At 35.2% G+C, this 19731-nt stretch overlaps 1 protein-coding gene across 2 annotated transcripts in view; it reads right to left on the bottom strand.

The window, feature by feature from the left end:
- Nucleotides 1–19731, bottom strand: part of LOC123676218 (synaptic vesicular amine transporter) — a 66512-nt gene that overhangs the window by 6405 nt on the left and 40376 nt on the right. For both annotated transcript variants that reach the window (XM_045611988.1, XM_045611989.1), the window contains exons 3-9: nucleotides 12448–12618; nucleotides 12236–12386; nucleotides 11845–11903; nucleotides 5840–6106; nucleotides 4357–4458; nucleotides 4044–4270; nucleotides 2504–2687 (exon numbers count right to left, since the gene is read on the bottom strand). In XM_045611988.1, coding sequence (XP_045467944.1) covers nucleotides 2504–2687; nucleotides 4044–4270; nucleotides 4357–4458; nucleotides 5840–6106; nucleotides 11845–11903; nucleotides 12236–12386; nucleotides 12448–12618 — 1161 coding nt within the window. The remainder of the gene's footprint in view (nucleotides 1–2503; nucleotides 2688–4043; nucleotides 4271–4356; nucleotides 4459–5839; nucleotides 6107–11844; nucleotides 11904–12235; nucleotides 12387–12447; nucleotides 12619–19731) is intronic.

Genomic DNA, 19731 nt, shown 5'->3' with positions numbered 1-19731 from the left:
CATCATCGACGGTCAAGCCAAATATTCATGGCGCCAAGCTCATGCTCTGTATATGGTGGGACCAGCTAGGTGTGGTTTACTATGAGCTTCTGAAACCGAATGAAAGGATCACAGGCGAGGTCTATCGACGACAATTGATGCGTTTGAGCCGCGCACTGCGAGAAAAACGGCCACAATACTCCGACAGGCACGACAAAGTTATTTTGCAACATGACAATGCTCGCCCACATGTTGCACAGCCGGTGAAAACATACTTAGAAACGCTCAAATGGGAAGTCCTACCCCACCCGCCGTATAGACCAGACATTGCTCCGTCTGATTACCATCTCTTCAGATCGATGACGCATGGCCTGGCTGACCAGCACTTCAATTCCTACGAGGAAGCCAAAAAATGGGTGGATGACTGGATAGAGGCCAAACCGGTCGAATTTTTTCGCAACGGGATTCGTATGTTGCCAGAAAGATGGGGAAAAGTTGTAGCTAGCGATGGCCAATACTTTCAATAATTCATTTGTAACCATTTTTTCACAATAAAGGCTCAAAATTTGAAAAAAAACGGGAAAGACTTATTCACACACCTCATATTTTTTGATATTTCTGCAGAAAAAGTTTTTTTCGAAAAAACCTTATTATATATTATATTATATATTATTTTAGATTTTGCTAATATATTATTATAAGACTATTTGCGGTTTGGACTAAAAATGTACAGGATGTTTATCAGAAGATCATGAACTTGGACAACTAAAATTCATCAAAATTCAAGATTTTATATTAGAACCTAAATTTTTTAAATATTTCGGTCAATTCTACGTATAGAAAGAGGAGGCTACTTAAGCATTACTTAAACCTTAAATGAATACTTTAGAGTTATCGAGGAAAAATTTTAAATATGGAAAAACCGCATTTTCTAACTGTGTGGAGTTTTCTAGAAAACACAGAAAGAATCTAAAATTCGATATTTCGATAATTGAATTTGACCGCAAAAAGTATTATAATATTACGTATTTGAAGAATTGAAAATGAAAAAACTTTTTCCGAAAAAACTTTTTCTGCAGAAATATTCAAAAAATTGTCAGCCCTCGTCACTACCTTTTTTTTTTCATATGAATCCCATTAACTCATGAACCGTTGAGTTTTTACCCAAGGTATGGCATATTGGTGAAATTGCTATCTAACGATGCAATTATATACTGGGTGTGCCATTTGAAATAAGGAATTAGTAGTCTGTTTTTGGTATAGCTTTTTTTATTAGTTTTGCATAAACGTCTAATAGGACAACACGGTGAATCACCCTGTATAGGTATTTTTAAATCAATATAAATCGGAAATTTCGAAATTGAATTATCGAATTCTCACCCAGAATTGAGATCTTACTTAACCGTTGATTAGGCGTTACGAAATCGATGTGAATGTTAATTTTATTATCGAAAATCATTTCATTTGTATTGTAGTATAATTAGCTTGGTAATATACATTATCATGTAAAATTTTATCACTTTATAATTGAAATATTTCAATATTTATGATATTTTTTCAAAATACAATCAAATATAGCTTATACCATTTTTATAGATTCAGCTCAGGTGAAAAGTTATCAGTATTTAATGTTTTTGCAATTGGCTAATGCACTCCTGTATTTGTTTAAACCACCGAGATAACTCAATAATGGTGAACATAGAAGTTATTTGAATTATATTAATTATTTGGATGGACATTGCCAAATTCACGAATAACGAGGTTGAATTTCCACTAGATCAAATATTGCATATCTGTGCATATCACGTTATAATCCAGTTATAGAGCGAGCCTCTATTTTATCGTTTACCTCAAAGTGAATTACTTATGGATATTAATTTTCATTAGGTAACTCAAAGAGAAATTATTCGAAAAAGGAAATGATGTTTCCGATAAATGCATAATATTATGATCACAGATCACTTTATTCTCTGTTATTAGAGATATTCCAGAAAAAACATTAATCAATTCAAGTAATGAAAAACAGACAAAATACATTTGAAACGATGTTTTATTGTTATACCTACAAGGTGAGTTAATAGTGCTCGATCGGTCGATAACTGCTGTGAATTTTGGCCTAGGAGTCGACATCACTCAGCGGATAACATAAAATTATTTTTGACTCTACAGGCTGGTCCAAAAGTGGTGAAACACGATACGACCTTGTTTTTTGAAAGGGAATACCCAATTATCATATCAACTCATAATATCCATGAAATTCTGTTTTCAAAATACCCCACAATGATTGCATATTTTCAGCTGAAAAAGTCTCATCAATATTTATCGCTTATAGGAGCTGCTCAGATGTGTGCAAAATTTTTTCAAATCGAACTGCACCTCATTTCAATTATATTGAAATAATTGAAGTTTGATGTTGGATGAGACTTTTTAAGCTGAAAATGAGGACTCTATTATATGTGTGATGTACAACTTTAAGACTCGCCCTATATGAAGTTTTACTATAAACTAGTGATACCCTTCTTACCTATTGCGAATCCTAAACAAAACGCCACATCACCTATGGCATACACACTGCCATAAACAGCTGAATGCCTGATGTCTACCAAATATCCAAGTTCTGGCATCATTGAACTATCTACCATACCAATAGCAAATCCTAAACCAGCATTTGGAACTATGAGATGATTTACATGAGTGGCCATTGGAACCTAGAAAAATTAAGAAGAAAGTAGTAAATGAGAAAATACCACTTCAATAATATAATCTGATCCTGATTCTATTTTTTGAGAATTTTGATTTACATCAGATATAAGATTTTTTTTAACAAGATCCAAATGATGTTCTTCATTTAGTCTAGATATGGTTTCAAGTTCTGTGTACTCGAAAGCTCCGAAATTTTAGTTATCTGTAGGTCCCAATTTTTGATTTTACAGAGTAGTTGAACGCGAAATATTGAGATCCTAGGAATTTAACCAAATTTTATCAAAATTTGATACCTATCTGGAAACATTGAAAGAGGTATGGACTATACAACCAAAAACAGGATATCATAGCAAATTTAATCAAAATTGGAATGGAATTGTATAAGTTAAGGCTTTTACTAAGATTTACGAACACTCAAAGACGAAACTCAAGCTGTTCAGAATAGTCTAAAATTCAATCTACGTTTAGATATTTGAAATCGTAGACCAGATATTTTTTCCTACCAAAAAGGATCATAGAGCTTCACCACTTTCCGTAGATTCGGTAGCAAAATAACTAACGGGTGTTTTTTTCGAGGTATATAACTTTAAGTTGGCATTACTGTTCAAGATGGCAACCGATTCAACAGCTGTCAAGTGATTTATTCTCAGTTTGGTTTGGCAATTCATCATGAATGAACTCACGCGTGAACAATGCTTGCAAATAATAGTGCAATTTCATTTCAAAAATAATGGTTCTGTGCGGAATACGTATCGCGCACTACGTCCATTTTATTTTGTTTATCGATGAAACGCACTTCTGGTTGAATGGCTACGTAAACAAACAAAACTGCCGCATTTGGAGTGAAGCTAATCCTCAAGTGTATGTCGAAACACCGTTACATCCAGAAAAACTGACTGTTTGGTGCGCTTTATGGGCTGGTGGAATCACGGTCTATGCGGAGAAGCCACAAACCCTTGACCATTTAATTTTAATTTGGAAGACAACATTCGCCGTGTTATTGCCGATATACGGCCACAAATGTTGGAAAAAGTCATCGAAAATTGGACGTCCAGATTGGACTACATCGGAGCCAGCTATGGCGGTCATATGCCAGAAATCATATTCAAAATGTAATGCCACAAATAAAATGCGGATAAATAAAATTCATGTCAAGCGAATAATCCATCGTTGTTTTATTGCAATTTAAAGTTCTAAAGCTCTAAAAAAAACACCCTTCATAAGGTTACATCTGATTATTAGTGGATTTTTTCAATGAAGTAGGTAAGAATACAGAAATAAAATATCAATAATCACGCAAGAAACATTCTGACCGACCTTTGATAAAAAAGCAGGTGAAATAATTCATTGAAGGTTCTTACCAACATAAGACATATTCCAATCACTACCAAACCGACGAAAGCAGCCAACCATCTGCCCATTCTGTGTCCCAAGGGACCAAACAAATTCGTTCCAATCAAATACGATATACTGGCAGGCAAAAATGTGACTCCTTGCTGCCACCTATCTGCTTCCATCGTGTCCATCATCCAAATCGGAAGAGACGGCTCCATCATTGCAATGCCGAGATTGGCAAAAGTTATGGCACCTAGAACGAACGTAATCGTTATTTTCACGTTAAACTGAACGAAAGCATTCGACTTCGTGCAAAATTGTCTTCTTAGCATGTCTTACCAGCTGCTATAATTATGTAGGGATCTGTTACAAGCGCTTTTAGGGACGGTGGATCTGATTCTTGCCTCACTACTGCTGGTTGTAGCATCAACAATTGTAGAACTGTGCCAAAGTAGATGGTAAGCTTTCATTAATTCGATTTAATGTTTCGCAATATAGTGCGTTGTTAAGGGCTAATGGAATTTACGATAATGTACAGCAAGGCACTTCACTTCGAATCTGGGAACTAGTTTATCGGATATACAGGGTGAATCATAATTATAGAGAGTCAAATCACATTCAAGGAGATATGATATTTTGTCAATAATGTACCCATATGATGACTTTGAAATTGATTTGGGAGAGTAAATTTATTTTCAAGATCAAATGGAATTTGTGACATGTTATATTTCCTTCAAACATATTTCATCACAACTCCTAATACTCATTAGAAACTGTTTACAACATCACTATATCTGGCAGAAAACATAAAAAAAGTCCACGAAATCATTTTGAGCGATCGTAAATTGAAGTTGAGTGAGATAGTGGTGGAATTGAAGATATCAGAAGATATCACTATTTCGTGAGAATATTTGTCCAAATGCTCGAATATATTTTGCTCGAAATGTTCTCTGCCGATGAAAAGCAAAAATACATCGTCCGAACGTCATTTGAGCAAAATAAACAAATTTTTTCGCATTTATATGTGAAAAAGGATGAAACATGGATTCATCACCACACTTGTGAGTAAAATATTGCATCAGCTGGAGGAAAGCAGTCGGTAAAAGCATTCCGAAGCGACCAGAATCTCAATCATCAACTGGCAAAGTTATGTCATCCGTATTTTAGATAAAACTATCAACAGTAACGTTATTAGATTGATTGCAGCAATTAATGAAAAAGTCCTCAAATGCAAAAGAAAAAAGTTCTCTTTCTCCGAGACAGTGCTTCAAATCGATAAACACTAATGTCGAATTACTCTTCGAACTGCTTGACAACCTAACTTATTGTACAGATCTGGGTTTTTGAAAAAAAAAAAGAATTTGGGCTCTAATGAAGAATTATTGCCAAGAATGAAGCATATTTCGAAAGCAAAGACGAATATTTCTACAGAAAAGCTATGATGAGTTAGAGTCGTTAGAGACACGTTAGAGTAGATGCATCATTCTTGAATATGTTGATGAATAGTGTCGATTTTTTACTAGTTTACATTGAGTCTTATGGATATATTTTTCTCTTTCTATTTTAAGGCCATTATTAAGTGTTGCTTTCTTCTGATGAGGTTTGAAAGAAAAAAGTAAATTATTCATCTCATATTTTATAGAGCATATCTTCACTGTGGTTTTTGTGATTCACCCTATTAAAAAAATTTTCTCATCTCTGGAATAGAAAATTTGAAAATAAGAAGTACCAGGATTCGAAGAAAAGTTATCCTCATCTATAATGAAATAATAAAAAAAAAAAATTAAGCAATAAGTGTGTATGAGCAACAATGAATATTAACCTCCATCAGCAAGTGCCAGTGCAGATAAAATCAAGAATGGTGCTGATTTTCCAACGAACTCGTACATTATACCACCGAATGGTGGTCCAATCAGAACTCCCAGAGCTAATCCTCCAAGTGCTATGCCCATTGCGTTTCCTCGTTCTTTGTCCTCTGGGTACCTTTCAGCCAACATACCCATTCCTGAGACGCTTGAGCAGGAGGACCCTATACCTTGTAAAGCCCTCGCTATGAAGAGAACACTGTAGCTTCGGCCAAATGCGAAAACTGAAAAAAATACCATATTCAAAATTAAAAGATTGTTGATGAAATATCAATAATAATATCTTGAAATTTAAAGTATACGTCGTTAAGAGTATTTTGCATACAAGAAATTTGGTACAAAAATCGATAGCTAATACGTTGGCGAATATGCCAACTCATGCGAATGAAGTGTGCGGTTTGAACCGAGTGGTTTGACACTGGTGAGTGTTTGAGTCGTGTGAAATTTGTCGAAATTGAAACTTCGAGATAAGGCATATATTTTTTGGAGTGTGATTGTTAAAATGAGGAAATCGCACCAAATGCATCTTTACGGAATTCATCGAATTGCATAAATTTTGTGCTCAATATTTTCTCTATTCTCTTTTCAATCCAAATATTTTCAAGGCAAAAGTTTGAGGTGCATTTTCGTATGGCTAACTCAGTGCCCAGGTTTAAATCTCATAGAGAATATCTGGAACATTCTTGAGAGATGATTACAAGGGGAACGTAACTTGAACACTTTGAAAGATGTAGGAAGAGACTGATTGCAATTCGGAATGACCTGGACCAAAATGACATAAAGCCTTTTATTTTAAGTATGGGCCGCCAATGCTAAGAAGTGATTCATGCCAGAGATGTAAATACTCGCTACTGACACTATCGTTCAATTTTTTCTTTTCATTTTGTTTCGGTCTTTCGTTGTTAAATTTGGATCTTTATTTTCCATAAAATCATATTATGCTGTAAAATGATGTTTCTCAAGTATTAAGAAAAATAATGAAGTGAAATGAGGTTTTTATACGCATATAGTTGACACGCTAACATTCAGAAGAAAGAATCTGTCATTCAAAAAAAAAGTTCAAATCGAACTAGTAACGGGTGTTTTTTTTTCGAGGTATATAACTTTAAGTTGGCATTACTGTTCAAGATGGCGACCGATTTAACAGCTGTCAAGTGATTTATTCTCAGTTTGGTTTGGCAATTCATCATGAATAGACTCACGCCTGAACAATGCTTGCAAATAGTGCAATTTTATTTCGAAAATAATGGTTCTGTGCGAAATACGTATCGCGCACTACGTCCATTTTATTTTGTTTAGCGATGAAGCGCACTTTTGGTTGAATGACTACGTCAACAAACAAAACTGCCGCATTTGGAGTGAAGCTAATCTTTAAGTGTATGTCGAAAAACTGACTGTTTGGTGCGCTTTTTGGGCTGGTTGAATCATTGGTCCGTACTTCTTTAAAAACGATGATGGCCAGAACGTTACCAGAACGTTAGTCAATGGTGATCGGTATATAGCCATGATTACTAACTCTTTCATTCCTGAATTGAACAACCATGATGTCCAGGAGCTGTGGTTCCAACGAGACGGCGCAACATGTCACACAGCTCGTGCCACACTATTGATTTATTGAAAGACACGTTTGGTGATCGCCTAATTTCACGTTTTGGAGCTGTGAATCGGCCTCCAAGATGTGATTTAATACCGGTAGACTACTTTCTGTGGGTAAAGTCAGTGGTCTATACGGATAATCCACAAACCCTTGACTATTTGGAAGACAACATTCGCCGTATTATTGCCGATATACGGCCTCAAATGTTGGAAAAAGTCATCATTGGACGAAGAAGATTGGACTACATCGGAGCCAGCCATGGCGGTCATATGCCAGAAATCATATTTAAAATGTAATGCCACAAGATTATCTTGCGGATAAATAAAATTCATGTCAACCGAATAATCCGTCGTTGTTTTATTGCAATTTAAAGTTCTATAGCTCTAAAAAAAACACCCTTTAGTTTTGACGAAAACGTATCTTGAACTTTTGCCTGATTTTTACTGCTGCGTTAATTTATTGGCGAAATGTATCTGTCATGGCTTTTTTATGCGTGCCACTCTGTAGTTAATTCGCAATGTAGCTGAATCATTTCATGATGCTTGAAAAATCGAATGAGGTACAAAATACAATCGACAAGCGAAACTTCTTTGTCACTTTCCACCCTAAAATAAAACTCAATTTGAAACGCGCGTATTGCGCATCCGAAATAAGAAATTTCAGATTCGTGAATGATTTGGAATCGTTCACCATTAACCTTGTTAGGTCGAGAGCTAAAACATCTTCAGCTACTCTGCCAGTGACAGGCGTTTAAGAGGCTCTAATTAAATCATGACAGACTAATGGAATATAGTAATTGAGATACGTATCCTGGAGAATTCCGCCTTTCTATGTTGCATCTTTCTAACTATCGACCCTCCCTTGTGGAAGGGGAACCTTTCAAATCTACTTTGGCTATTAGTGTTACTGACCGTTCGTCGAAGATTAGAAAATGTCACTCTACATTTCTCATTGCTCGTGCAATAGTATCTTAGCGATACTATTGACATGATATGATACTAACTGATCGGTGCTTTAATTCTAATATTAACGAAGCCAAGCACAAAGAATAAATTATAAATTATTCAAAACATTATAAAATTCATATAATCATCAGAAACAAAAAATATAAAATGTTTGGATATAACAATTCAAAAATTACTGTCGTTTCGAAACCACACGGGATATTTTATAATTTCATTCCATCTTTGATGATTCGAGATGAGTAACTAATTTAATAATAATCATAACTATTTCAGGGCTCTTACCATTCTAAAACCTTTTGAATTGTAGATTCGCATTCGCCATTTTGCGAATGCAATCGAAAATGGTAACAAAAAACATCAAACTTCAATGAATAGAGCTTTCCAATATTTTTTATTTTTATTTGCACTGGAGTCGTAGTGGTTCGGTAAGCCTTCCGGGAACTGCGACCATGTAGATCTCTTGTTCTCTACCCTAATCATTTATGGAAACCCAAGGAGGTCGTCAATGGCGTTGATAAAACTGAAAACATCCTTAAGGGCCTTGGACGTTACCTCAAGGGTATCCAAGATCAGCTTCCCCATATGAATGATTCTTAGGCCATCCAGCTCTGGACACTTGCATACCATGTGTTCAGCTGCTTCTGCTTCTGATCCACAGAGCCTGCAAATATCATCTGCTGACGTTCCGATACAGTACAAATGATGTTGGTACCGATAGTGCCCCTCAGCAGTCCCACCATCACCCTAAGCTCAGCTCGTGGCAGCTTCAAGAGCTTTCTGGCATAGGTAGATGAAATCATCACGAATTTCTTGGCCTGAGTAAGTCCAGGAGTGTTTTTCCAGTGGGTTATCCTGTTAGTGGTCTTTTCCTAGCCCACAGAAAGGCTCAAGTCCAGCAGGTGTTAACCTTGATGCACTTTTTGCAAGTTCATCGGCTTTTTCGTTTCCTTCAATACACACAGTGCCCTGGTACCCATAGCTTTCCAATAAGATGTTTCATTTTGAATAACCCGCTATCTGGCAGCTGTCACTTTTGGAGCTGTCTTTCTTTGACATTTGACAAGTAAATACTATACCATTATAGTTGGAAAATCTGTAATAATAATGTAACAAGAGCCTTTTTTGAAAGGCATTTGAAATTTTTTATAGAAAAAACTTCAAATTTGATAGGCCAAATTTTAATTACTCGATGAAATATTTATCCCCACCGATTGAATCGAAACCTTAATGCATTTTATCTTCATCACAATAAAATTTTACTGTCCTAACTGAAAAATAACACGACATTTTTTGCTTACTCTCCCGCGAACTGAATAAACAAGATTTTGAGGGAATAACTCACTGTCAACATCCCGAGTCCGCCAATGAATGATTTCTTGCCGAATTCCATAGCAACGGATATTTCCCATCTGATTTAATTTCAAAACAGGAATTTAAATCCCTCAAAAGCTCATCTGAACTAATGAAAGACGTTGAGAAGTGACAGCGACCGAATTGAATAAATAGAAAATTCCAGTCAGAGATTGCTTCCACGATATGGTTTGGGGAAAATTATTTGGAATACGTTTTCAGCATCTGAATTTCGAAGTATCGTGTTTTTCCCGGAAAATAACAACGTTTTGGACTATTCCAGACTATAGTTTGTAAATTTTTTTTTTGGCTAGAAAAGAAAAAAGCGAATTTTTTTTTATTCTGTTGCTTTTCAACTCGATGTTGAAAGTTCACATGATTTTCTGTAATGAATAGCGATGAAGTATCAATTGTAATGAGAATGGGTATGAAAATACTGAACGTTTCAACGTGCAACATACAATAATATCAACATTATATTCAGTTGGGAATATTGGAAAATTCTCAGGAAATATTGCTGTAATGTTCCGGTAAAAAATATATTATATAAAATGATCATAGCAATATCTACTTCAAAATTCATGATTCTGTCTAGTTAATATCGGTAGATACGAATTTTTTTTAAATAAATTTCCTTCTCAAAAATATGTAATAATGTGTTATAATCAATGACGTATACAGATTGATTTTTGTACCAAATTTTACGCGAATAGAACTCATACAAGGTACTTTAGAAGAGCTACGGACGACGAACGCCAGACGTGCAGCTTTTTTTATTCAATTTTGAATGCTATACGTTTCAAAATTTCAGGGGGTTCATTCTTCAAAATAATTTAAGTACTATAATCAGAGTTTAGGTCCAAAGTCTATATTATTTACACGGAATGGATGAACAAATAAATAAAGAACATTCACAAAAGTTTTTTTTTCAGCTTTTTTGAGAAAAAATGGGAATTACGGGGTCTTTATAAATGCTTGTACCATGGTGGTGACTTTTGAAATTAGATTTTCACTGACAACTATGTGAAAAAATTTCGGAATTGACGACAATAATTTATTTTGTAGAATCAATACTCATCATAATTTCGCCAATTCTCTGTTTCTAAACCCGCGATTAGCAATTTAAAAATATTTCGGGATCCAATATGATGTTAAAATCATTCATAAAAACTGAAAAACAAACTTGGTTATAAGAAGACAGAATTAAAAATATCGCGACGACATAATAGAGCGTATATACATGTGGCAATTGCACTTTGGAGACCATATGATATGTAGCTATATGTTATGTAGTTTCCAAGAGCGCAACAAACGAGCGCTCAAAAACTCGTAACTTTACTTTAGTGCTTTCCTAATTATTTTCATACTCGATTTGAGTCGGATACAAAATTGTGAGCTTTTGTTCGTTAAATACTCAAATTATATCGTGATCAGAAGCTTAGGATCAAAATTAACATTCGGAAGAGATTACCTATTGGAAATTTGTATCCGAGAAAAAAGCTTTCAATAAAACCAGAAGTTCAACCCTTAGATATAAAATTATAATTCCCCATATCACTATAAATCGGTTCGGAAATGCTATATCAAGCCATTTACGTCTTTCAGTAAGTATCTATTAAAGTTTTTATTGGAAGATTTCGCCTAAAAGCAATTTAAGATTGTGGATAGACATAAATATTTTATGGGTCCGATATTATTGTATTTACTTATTTAAAAACTTTTGCTGCCGGACAAAAAATTAGGTATTGCTTTTGTTTGAACAATATTTCTCTCACAATGTAAGTAATCCATATGAAATAAATTTTCACAGGTAATATGTCATATAACCATAAAGTGTAATATTGTAGGAAATTTCATAGCAAAGTCTAGAGAAATAAAAATTCTACGACGAAAACATAAAATTTAAACATCTATATAATTCTAAATACATAATTATCAACTTTCTTCTTTTGTACTTTCAATTTAGGAATATCATGTATACATCCAAAAATTTTAGGGTGAACTGATTTCTCTTCTATAAAAAAAACTGTAACTGTAAACTGATACTCACTTATCGTAGAGAGAAACATGATGATGAAACCAGCAAACATGGGTACACTGTAGCCTATTCTGAAAACCAGAAAATTGAATTATTAGAATGTTGTTATGAAGATCAAATAAAATCCAAATTAGATAAATTGTTCAATGCAATAGATGTTATTGAAACAGATAACAATAATAGTTTCAAACCCTAAATATATATTGCCATTGACTAAAAAGCAATGATTCATATTGGTTTAACGCTAAATGTGTTTGGTAAGCTACTGTATTTTCGTTCGATACTCGTTTAAAAAACTAGTAAGATACCTAGTTAATGAAAATCTTCGAAAATACAGACAAAAACCGCTCAATACAATACCAGTTAACAATGATCACTTAGATGACACTTATGGTGCTCTTACTTGTGAGTTAAAGGTCCAACGAATGGGTTGGCCACCAACTGCACGAAAGCCTTCGAGGCAAACATTATACCCACTTGATTGGTCTCTTGTACTAAATCTCGATGTCTTTCTTCCTTTAGCTGTTTCTCTGGATCTATTGTAGTCATATTATCTGAAGAGAGAAATATCAATTTAACCATTTTGCTAACAGTTTTATCTGCAGTGAACATTACCTAGGTTGTCGGCCTCTGTAGAAACATCGCGAAGATAATCAATACCATGAATTCTGGCATATTCTTCGCACAAACTTGGTGCTGGTGTGGTTGTTGTTGTTGTCCTTACTGGACCGTCCAACGGAGCATCTGGATGGTTGATGTTGTACAGAAACTCCGGTATTATTGGAACTGAAACCAAAGGAGTGCGTTAAGACTTTCATATGATTCACAATCATTTGAGTTTTTGGAGTAACTTTTAGGAGTAATAGTAGATTACATCGGTAGTCAATTTGTCTATTTTAGGAATTTGAATAAACTTATTCACCAATGATATTGAAATAAGAAGGTACAACTTATATTCCGTCGTTAACAAATTTTATATTGGCTGGCAAGGGGTACATGAAGAAAATGTTGTTTCTCATGAAAATATAGCATTCAAGTCAGCCTAGCAGAATATTTTGGGCAAGCCATTCCATCACCAGGAGATGCGGAGTTTCTTCCTTCTCCCTACAGAATCTGCACTCGTCATTTTCTGTTAAACTCATTCTCATGAGATGTTTCCTAAGGCGACAATGCCCTGTGGGGAATCCAGTGAGGAGTTGTAGTATATTTTTGCTAAGATCCAGATACTTTTTGGATTTTGCAGTGTTAAAGTTTCGAAGAAACTTTTTGGAGTGATCCAAACCAGTAAGATTCCGACAGAGTGTTTCTCTTTCGGTTTTTTCCTTCTTCTGAAACTCTTTCTTGTAGAGGGTGTTTTTTTTATAGCTATAGAACTTTAAATTGCAATAAAACAACGATGGGTTATTCGATTGACATGAATTTTATTTATCCGCATTTTATTTGTGGCATTACATTTTAAATATGATTTCTGGCATATGACCGCCACGGCTGGCTCGGATGTAGTCCAATCTGGGCGTCCAATTTTCGATGACTTTTTCCAACATTTGTGGCCGTATATCGGCAATAACACGGCGAATGTTGTCTTCCAAATAGTCAAGGGTTTATGGCTTATCCGTATAGACCACTGACTTTACCCACAGAAAGTAGTCTACCGGTATTAAATCACAAGATCTTGGAGGCCAATTCACAGCTCCAAAACGTGAAATTAGGCGATCACCAAACGTGTCTTTCAATAAATCAATATTGTGGCACGAGCTGTGTGACATGTTGCGCCGTCTTGTTGGAACCGCAGCTCCTGGACATCATGGTTGTTCAATTCAGGAATGAAAAAATTATTCATCATGGCTCTATACCGATCACCATTGACTGCAACGTTCTGGCCATCATCGTTTTTGAAGGATTACGGACCAATGATTCTACCAGCCCATAAAGCGCACCAAACAGTCAGTTTTTCTGGATGTAACGGTGTTTCGACATACACTTGAGGATTAGCTTCACTTCAAATGCGGAAGTTTTGTTTGTTGACGTAGCCATTCAACCAGAAGTGCTCTTCATCGCTAAACAAAATGAAATGGACGTAGTGCGCGATACGTATTCCGCACAGAACCATTATTTTCGAAATAAAATTGCACTATTTGCAAGCGTTGTTCAGGCGTGAGTCTCTTCATGATGAATTGCCAAACCAAACTGAGAATAAATCACTTGACAACTGTCAAATCGGTTGCCATCTTGAACAGTAATGCCAACTCAAAGTTATATACCTCGAAAAAAAACATCCTATAGGTACATTTGTCTACGCCACAGAAAGGTTCCGGGCCGATGAAAGGAGTTTGTGCTCCTTTTCCGGCAAGTATTGGCTTCTTCATTTCCTCTAATTCTTGAGTGACCGGGAACCTAGACTGAAAAGACCTTGTTATTCTTGCCAATTTCATTGAGTTTTCTTCGGCACTCCAATACCATCTTAGAATCGATGACATGTGAGCTCAGTGCTTTGATTGCAACTTGATCAGAATGTATCGCTATATCACATTTCTGATAGTTACTTGCTAGAATAATTTCGACACATCTTTCTTTTGCAAGTATCTCTGCCTAAAAGACAGAGATGTTGAAATTCGAAATTATTTTGTTACTGTAGTCAGCTGATGCAAACAACATATGTCTCACTCCAATGTTGGCGACGATTACTCTTTTTCTCCCGCTATCTCCATAATATTAGACCAGTGCAATTGATCTACTGAATATGAATCTATCAGTTCAACTGATCTACCGACTCTATGGATCTATCGGCTAGGTAGAACAGTTGGCCAGCTTTTAAAACAAAGATTGATTCAATACAGCTATCACTTAGTGTTTCGAACCTTCATCGCTCCCACAGTTCACACGAATCAAAGAAAATATTGAGTTTCCAATTACCGAAAATGATTTTCATCTTGAAACTGTTCCATTCGCGTGTTCCTTTCATTTTCAAATCCGCGGGAGAGAATTCAATTTTTCGTGATGGCTTCGAACTCGGTATCAAAGCGAAATATGTGCCCCATATCATAATCATGTTGATGGCACGTGAAAAGGAGGCATTCAGGCGCTGCTAATGAGGTAGCTGCCACGTATATGTCTCACTTTGTAGTCCTCGATGAGCTGAGTTCTATATTTAAACATCTATCGCTGTTGGAAAATGAGGTATATACCCATGAAAGTGATTAAGATGATTTTTGCATTTCGAATCTGGAATTGTCGTCATATTTTCATTAGCGATGGCTATGGAATTCTTGGACCATTGAAATGGAAGAGGGCAACAAAATTGCAGCTTATTAAGAAGGAATATTTTTAGAATTGAAATTTATAGTGGTATTCTGATATGAAGACATGTTTTCTAGTGAATTTTTATAGAACGAGGAAACCTCCTTGAGGGTAAATTCAGAATTCATTAGAAATATCGTCTGTCCTCCAACTATTCCGTAATTATTAAATATACAGGGTGTTTTCAAATAAGAAGTTAACATTGAAGGATGTGTGAGTATGACTCATTTGCTGCCGTTTGAGCCATATTCAGTGATAACAAAAAATCAACAGTTTGCGAGATAATTCAGTTCTTATGATTTTTAAATGATTTTTCTCCTTACTTCATTCTTCGTCAATTTTTTCTACGTTGGCCAAATTTGATTATAATTTTGGATTATTTTCGTGGCCAGCGCGAGGACGGATCTAACACAGAACAGACGAAGTAGCAAGGAGGTTAAGAGTAAATTTCAGGTGGAAAGTAACAACTGAAGAAATAAGAAAGAGGGCACGTGCTTGGATAAAAAACGGTGAAGGTGATTTCAAACATAATTTATTAATACATTTCCTACTGAAATTTTGAGTTTGATTGCAATAAAAAATTTCATAAATTTCCGTTCTTTGCTCCTTTCCTCTTACAAATCAAAATCTGCTGAAACAAAACTAGTGCCTGTATTCTAACGAAAACTTTGTAAGGAAATGAAGAAGGGATTTGGTAAGTTTTTAAAATAATGTTGTCATACATAAATTGTGAAATTCGAAAGTTGCAGGCAAATTCATATTAGAAATTCACTATTCTTTTCTTCATAAACCAACTTTCAAATCACACTAATTCTTATTCAACATCTAATACAGTATAATTTTGCCTTTTTCATATATATCATATATTTTTCTGATGAAAATAATGCAAAATTTAAATCATACTTAATCCACAAATCCACAAAAAATTGACAGAAAATGAAGTAAGATGAGAAATTTTTTGAAAAATACAAGAACTCGAATATCTCGGAAACTATTGATTTTCAGTTATCAATGAATCTCAATCGATAGCAAATGAGTGATACTAACACCTCCTTCAAAGTTTACGTCTAATTTGGAAACTTTGAAATTCCCCGAAAGGATACCGCACAATGTATTAGGAAAAGGTATCTCCTGTCAAATAAGCTTAATTTTTGATATGTTATAGTCCAAGCCATCCCAAACAAAAAGTTCAATAGGCACAAGTTTTTCTATTAGCTAGTTTTAAAGCTTGTTCTCCATTGTTAAACAAAACAAAATGTTTTCCTGGATAATCATCCCTATTGTGTGTAATCAAGAATTGAACAGTAATTAATATAAGATACTATTGAAAGCAATGTTCTTTGGTTTTGTTACATTTGGTCAATTATACAGTGTGTTCCAGCTGCTAATAATTTTTAAGTTCAATTATTTGAATAAGATTGGAAATCGTCTTAGCGATCTACATTCAAAAAATTTTCATGAATGGCAACGAGTGGACCATCGACATCCATCAGAATTTTGGAGCTAAGTAGCTTTCTACCTATCTATCAATTGACTTTCAACACAATACAACCGTTTCTATTTCGTATTCAATATTGCTACTTTCTATTTTTTTGTTTTTTCATTTTCTGAAATTGTGAACTGAAACTTATGGCATCTATTGAACATTGAACAAGAAAGAAGATACGTGACCAGAGCGGTGGACAATGAGTCGCTTGAGATTAGGTTTTTCAGGAAGAGTTGCTCACAACGTTTCATTTTCTATATTGGGCCTAAATACTATAACAGAATCCCACTAAATATTAGAAGAATTAAGAATAGAGAAAGGTTCAGTAGGGAGCTCAGGAAACTTTTGTTCGAGAACCGATTCACCTTCGATTTGTGAATTTGATATATTTCATTTTGTTTATTTTTTGGAATCTTTAAGCTGTTGATTCTTGCCGTGAAGTGCAATGTTTGTTGTTCTCTATGTCCGCACCTCTCCTTTCATCTCATCTAGGGTTTTCTTTTGTTTTTTTTTACTACTTATAAGCCTGTGCTCAAAGTCCTCAGGAAGTCCGAACAACATGAACAAGCACTGCTTAGTTGTTGTTTCGTCTTGATGGGGATAACATTGAAATTGTTGTATGTATTTTGTACTATATTTAAGCACATTGTAATTGTGGTTGGAATCTCAAATAAATTGAATTGAATTGAATTGAATATTTATTTTAGGCAGCTTTACTTTAGCATTGGCCAGAATTAATTCATTGAAGATTTTGTAAGTAAAATGATTAAAACAGACCTATATTTTGTTTATATTTCAAAATGTATTGGTTGATCAACCTTCATAGAGCGAGGAGCTACATACGCCACACATTTCTGCTTTTCCGAAATCTTCCACAAATGCGGCCTCCCGAACCAAATGAATTTCCCCCAATACCATACGCGCAAATCACCATACTCATACATATTATGTACATCCAAAATGTCGGGAACCGTACCCTTCATATCGATCTCTGCTTCAGAACGACGTTGGAAATCAAGAGATACATTCAATTACTAAGAATATACAAGGCAACCCCGCAGCGGATGGCTCTTTAAAAATGTATGAGGGAATATGTTAACTCGAACCAAGTGAAAACCATTACTCTGATAAGAAACAAGGGCAACGAAGTGTAAATGGCGACCACCCTTATCATTGGGCTTAAGAGTCATTTGCAATGGATGGACTTCCGCAAGTACCTTCACGATATTTATTCTGGAATACAGAGTGACCACTACAGGCCTCCTGGTGAGATATAGGGGGTCTTTAAGTTGGCTATCAATAACTGAGGTGGATTTAACAGTTTGATGAATGTGCAACATTGGATTCAGGTAAAAGGAATTGGGTATATTTCAATGCCTCATTCGAGAGTCTTATGAGGCTAGCTTATACACAGGAGAATAACTTTGCTTCCGCCGTTTATTTAAGGAATTCGAAGCTTTATTGTAAAAACATATATGATTCAAAGTATTTTTCCTACAACTACTATGAAAAGTAGCGTATTCTTCATAGCTTACTCAATTTCAAAACTATGTATTGCTCATACTTTGGGAATAGTTATTTATAATACAAGTGCAGAAGGCAATGATATTCTTCCACGAGTTCAAAATTCAAAAACGAGCCACGAAGTGGCGAGTTTTGGAATGAACGAGTGGTAGAATGAGCCTTCTGTACGAGTATTATACATTATTTTCTCTAATTCATTGCATTTTCATTGAAATTAATGAAATATTTCCATAAATATAATTTAGTGATTTTTGCATTGAAAAATGTTGGTTGGCAGAACTAATTTCTTTAAGGCAATTTGATGAATTGACAGATAAAGCCGTAGCGGAAAGTTCGGAGTGCCAACATAGAATAATAAAATATAACCATGAAAACTGTGCGTTTCTGATATATTCTCGCACGATTTTGTTCCACAAGATGTGGAAGAATGAACAGAATAACCACAGAATTAGAGAAATATTATTTCTCACGGCACTTTGCCCACACATCGCTTGGTAGACAAATGAAATTGGGCTTTTGAGTCGTTTCTATGGAAACGCAATAAACTAGCACATACTGTCAACGAAGGCCATTTTGATTTGAATCAAGTCAATTACTTGAATAATTGAAATTTGTGCAGTTGTAGGAAAAGTATAGTGCGAAACTGTGGACAAAGTCGTTTTCTCGCTCGTGTGTTTGCGACAAACTTCCCCACTCGCGAGAAAAGTTGGACTTTCCCAACTTGTTGCACAATATACTATTTCATTGCTGGCAACTACTTTCTCCCATCTTTCGGGCAGCGTACGAAATCCGCGTTGAAAAAACTGATTATCTCTTGAAGCGATCCACGAATCGATCCAATTTTTCACTTCTTCATAAGACCGGAAGTGCTAGTCGGCCAGGCCGTGTGCTATTGATCTAAACAAGTGATAGTCCTAGGAAGCAACGGCTGTAGAATACGGCGGGTGAGGCAGGAATTCCCAGCAGTTTCCAAATGCCGTAAAATTATTTTCTCTATTTCTGTATCGTAATGAGTTCATTACAGTTCTAAAAAACAGTGCTGTAATGAACTCATTACAGCATCGTTTTCAGATATATTTTTCGTTTTGTGGTTGTCTATGCTGACTTCCAATCCTATCAAATTTCAACAAACGTCAATAATTGTCAATATAATATAATTTGGGGATATAGAGAAATAATTCGCTACATATTCGCAAATTCTCATAATTCTGGTAGAGTTCAATCGATTTCGTCAGACATAATTCACGAATTTAATGTGTAATTGTAAATTATGTCTAAATTCGAAACATACGATTCATATTCAAATTCCGTAATCTGTCAATTTTCGTAACAGTCACACCAACTGCCAAGATACAATACAAAAGTCACTAGGATATATAATCTGAATTTTTCATTGAATTTCGACAATATTTCGCAAAACTTGACTGAAATAAAGAAAATATCGTCTAATACTCGTTGCAGAAGGCAATTCCAACACTCATGCATTCCAAAACTCGCTCCTTCGTCGCTCGTTTTCGAATTTCGCATTCGTGTTGGAATAGGAGCCCATTCTGCAACTTGTTTTAGAATATACTATTATCATGTCTCTGGTT

Source organism: Harmonia axyridis, chromosome 3 (genome assembly GCF_914767665.1).
Source record: "Harmonia axyridis chromosome 3, icHarAxyr1.1, whole genome shotgun sequence".
Lineage (NCBI taxonomy): Eukaryota > Metazoa > Arthropoda > Insecta > Coleoptera > Coccinellidae > Harmonia > Harmonia axyridis.
This window is presented reverse-complemented; position numbering and strand designations above follow the sequence as displayed.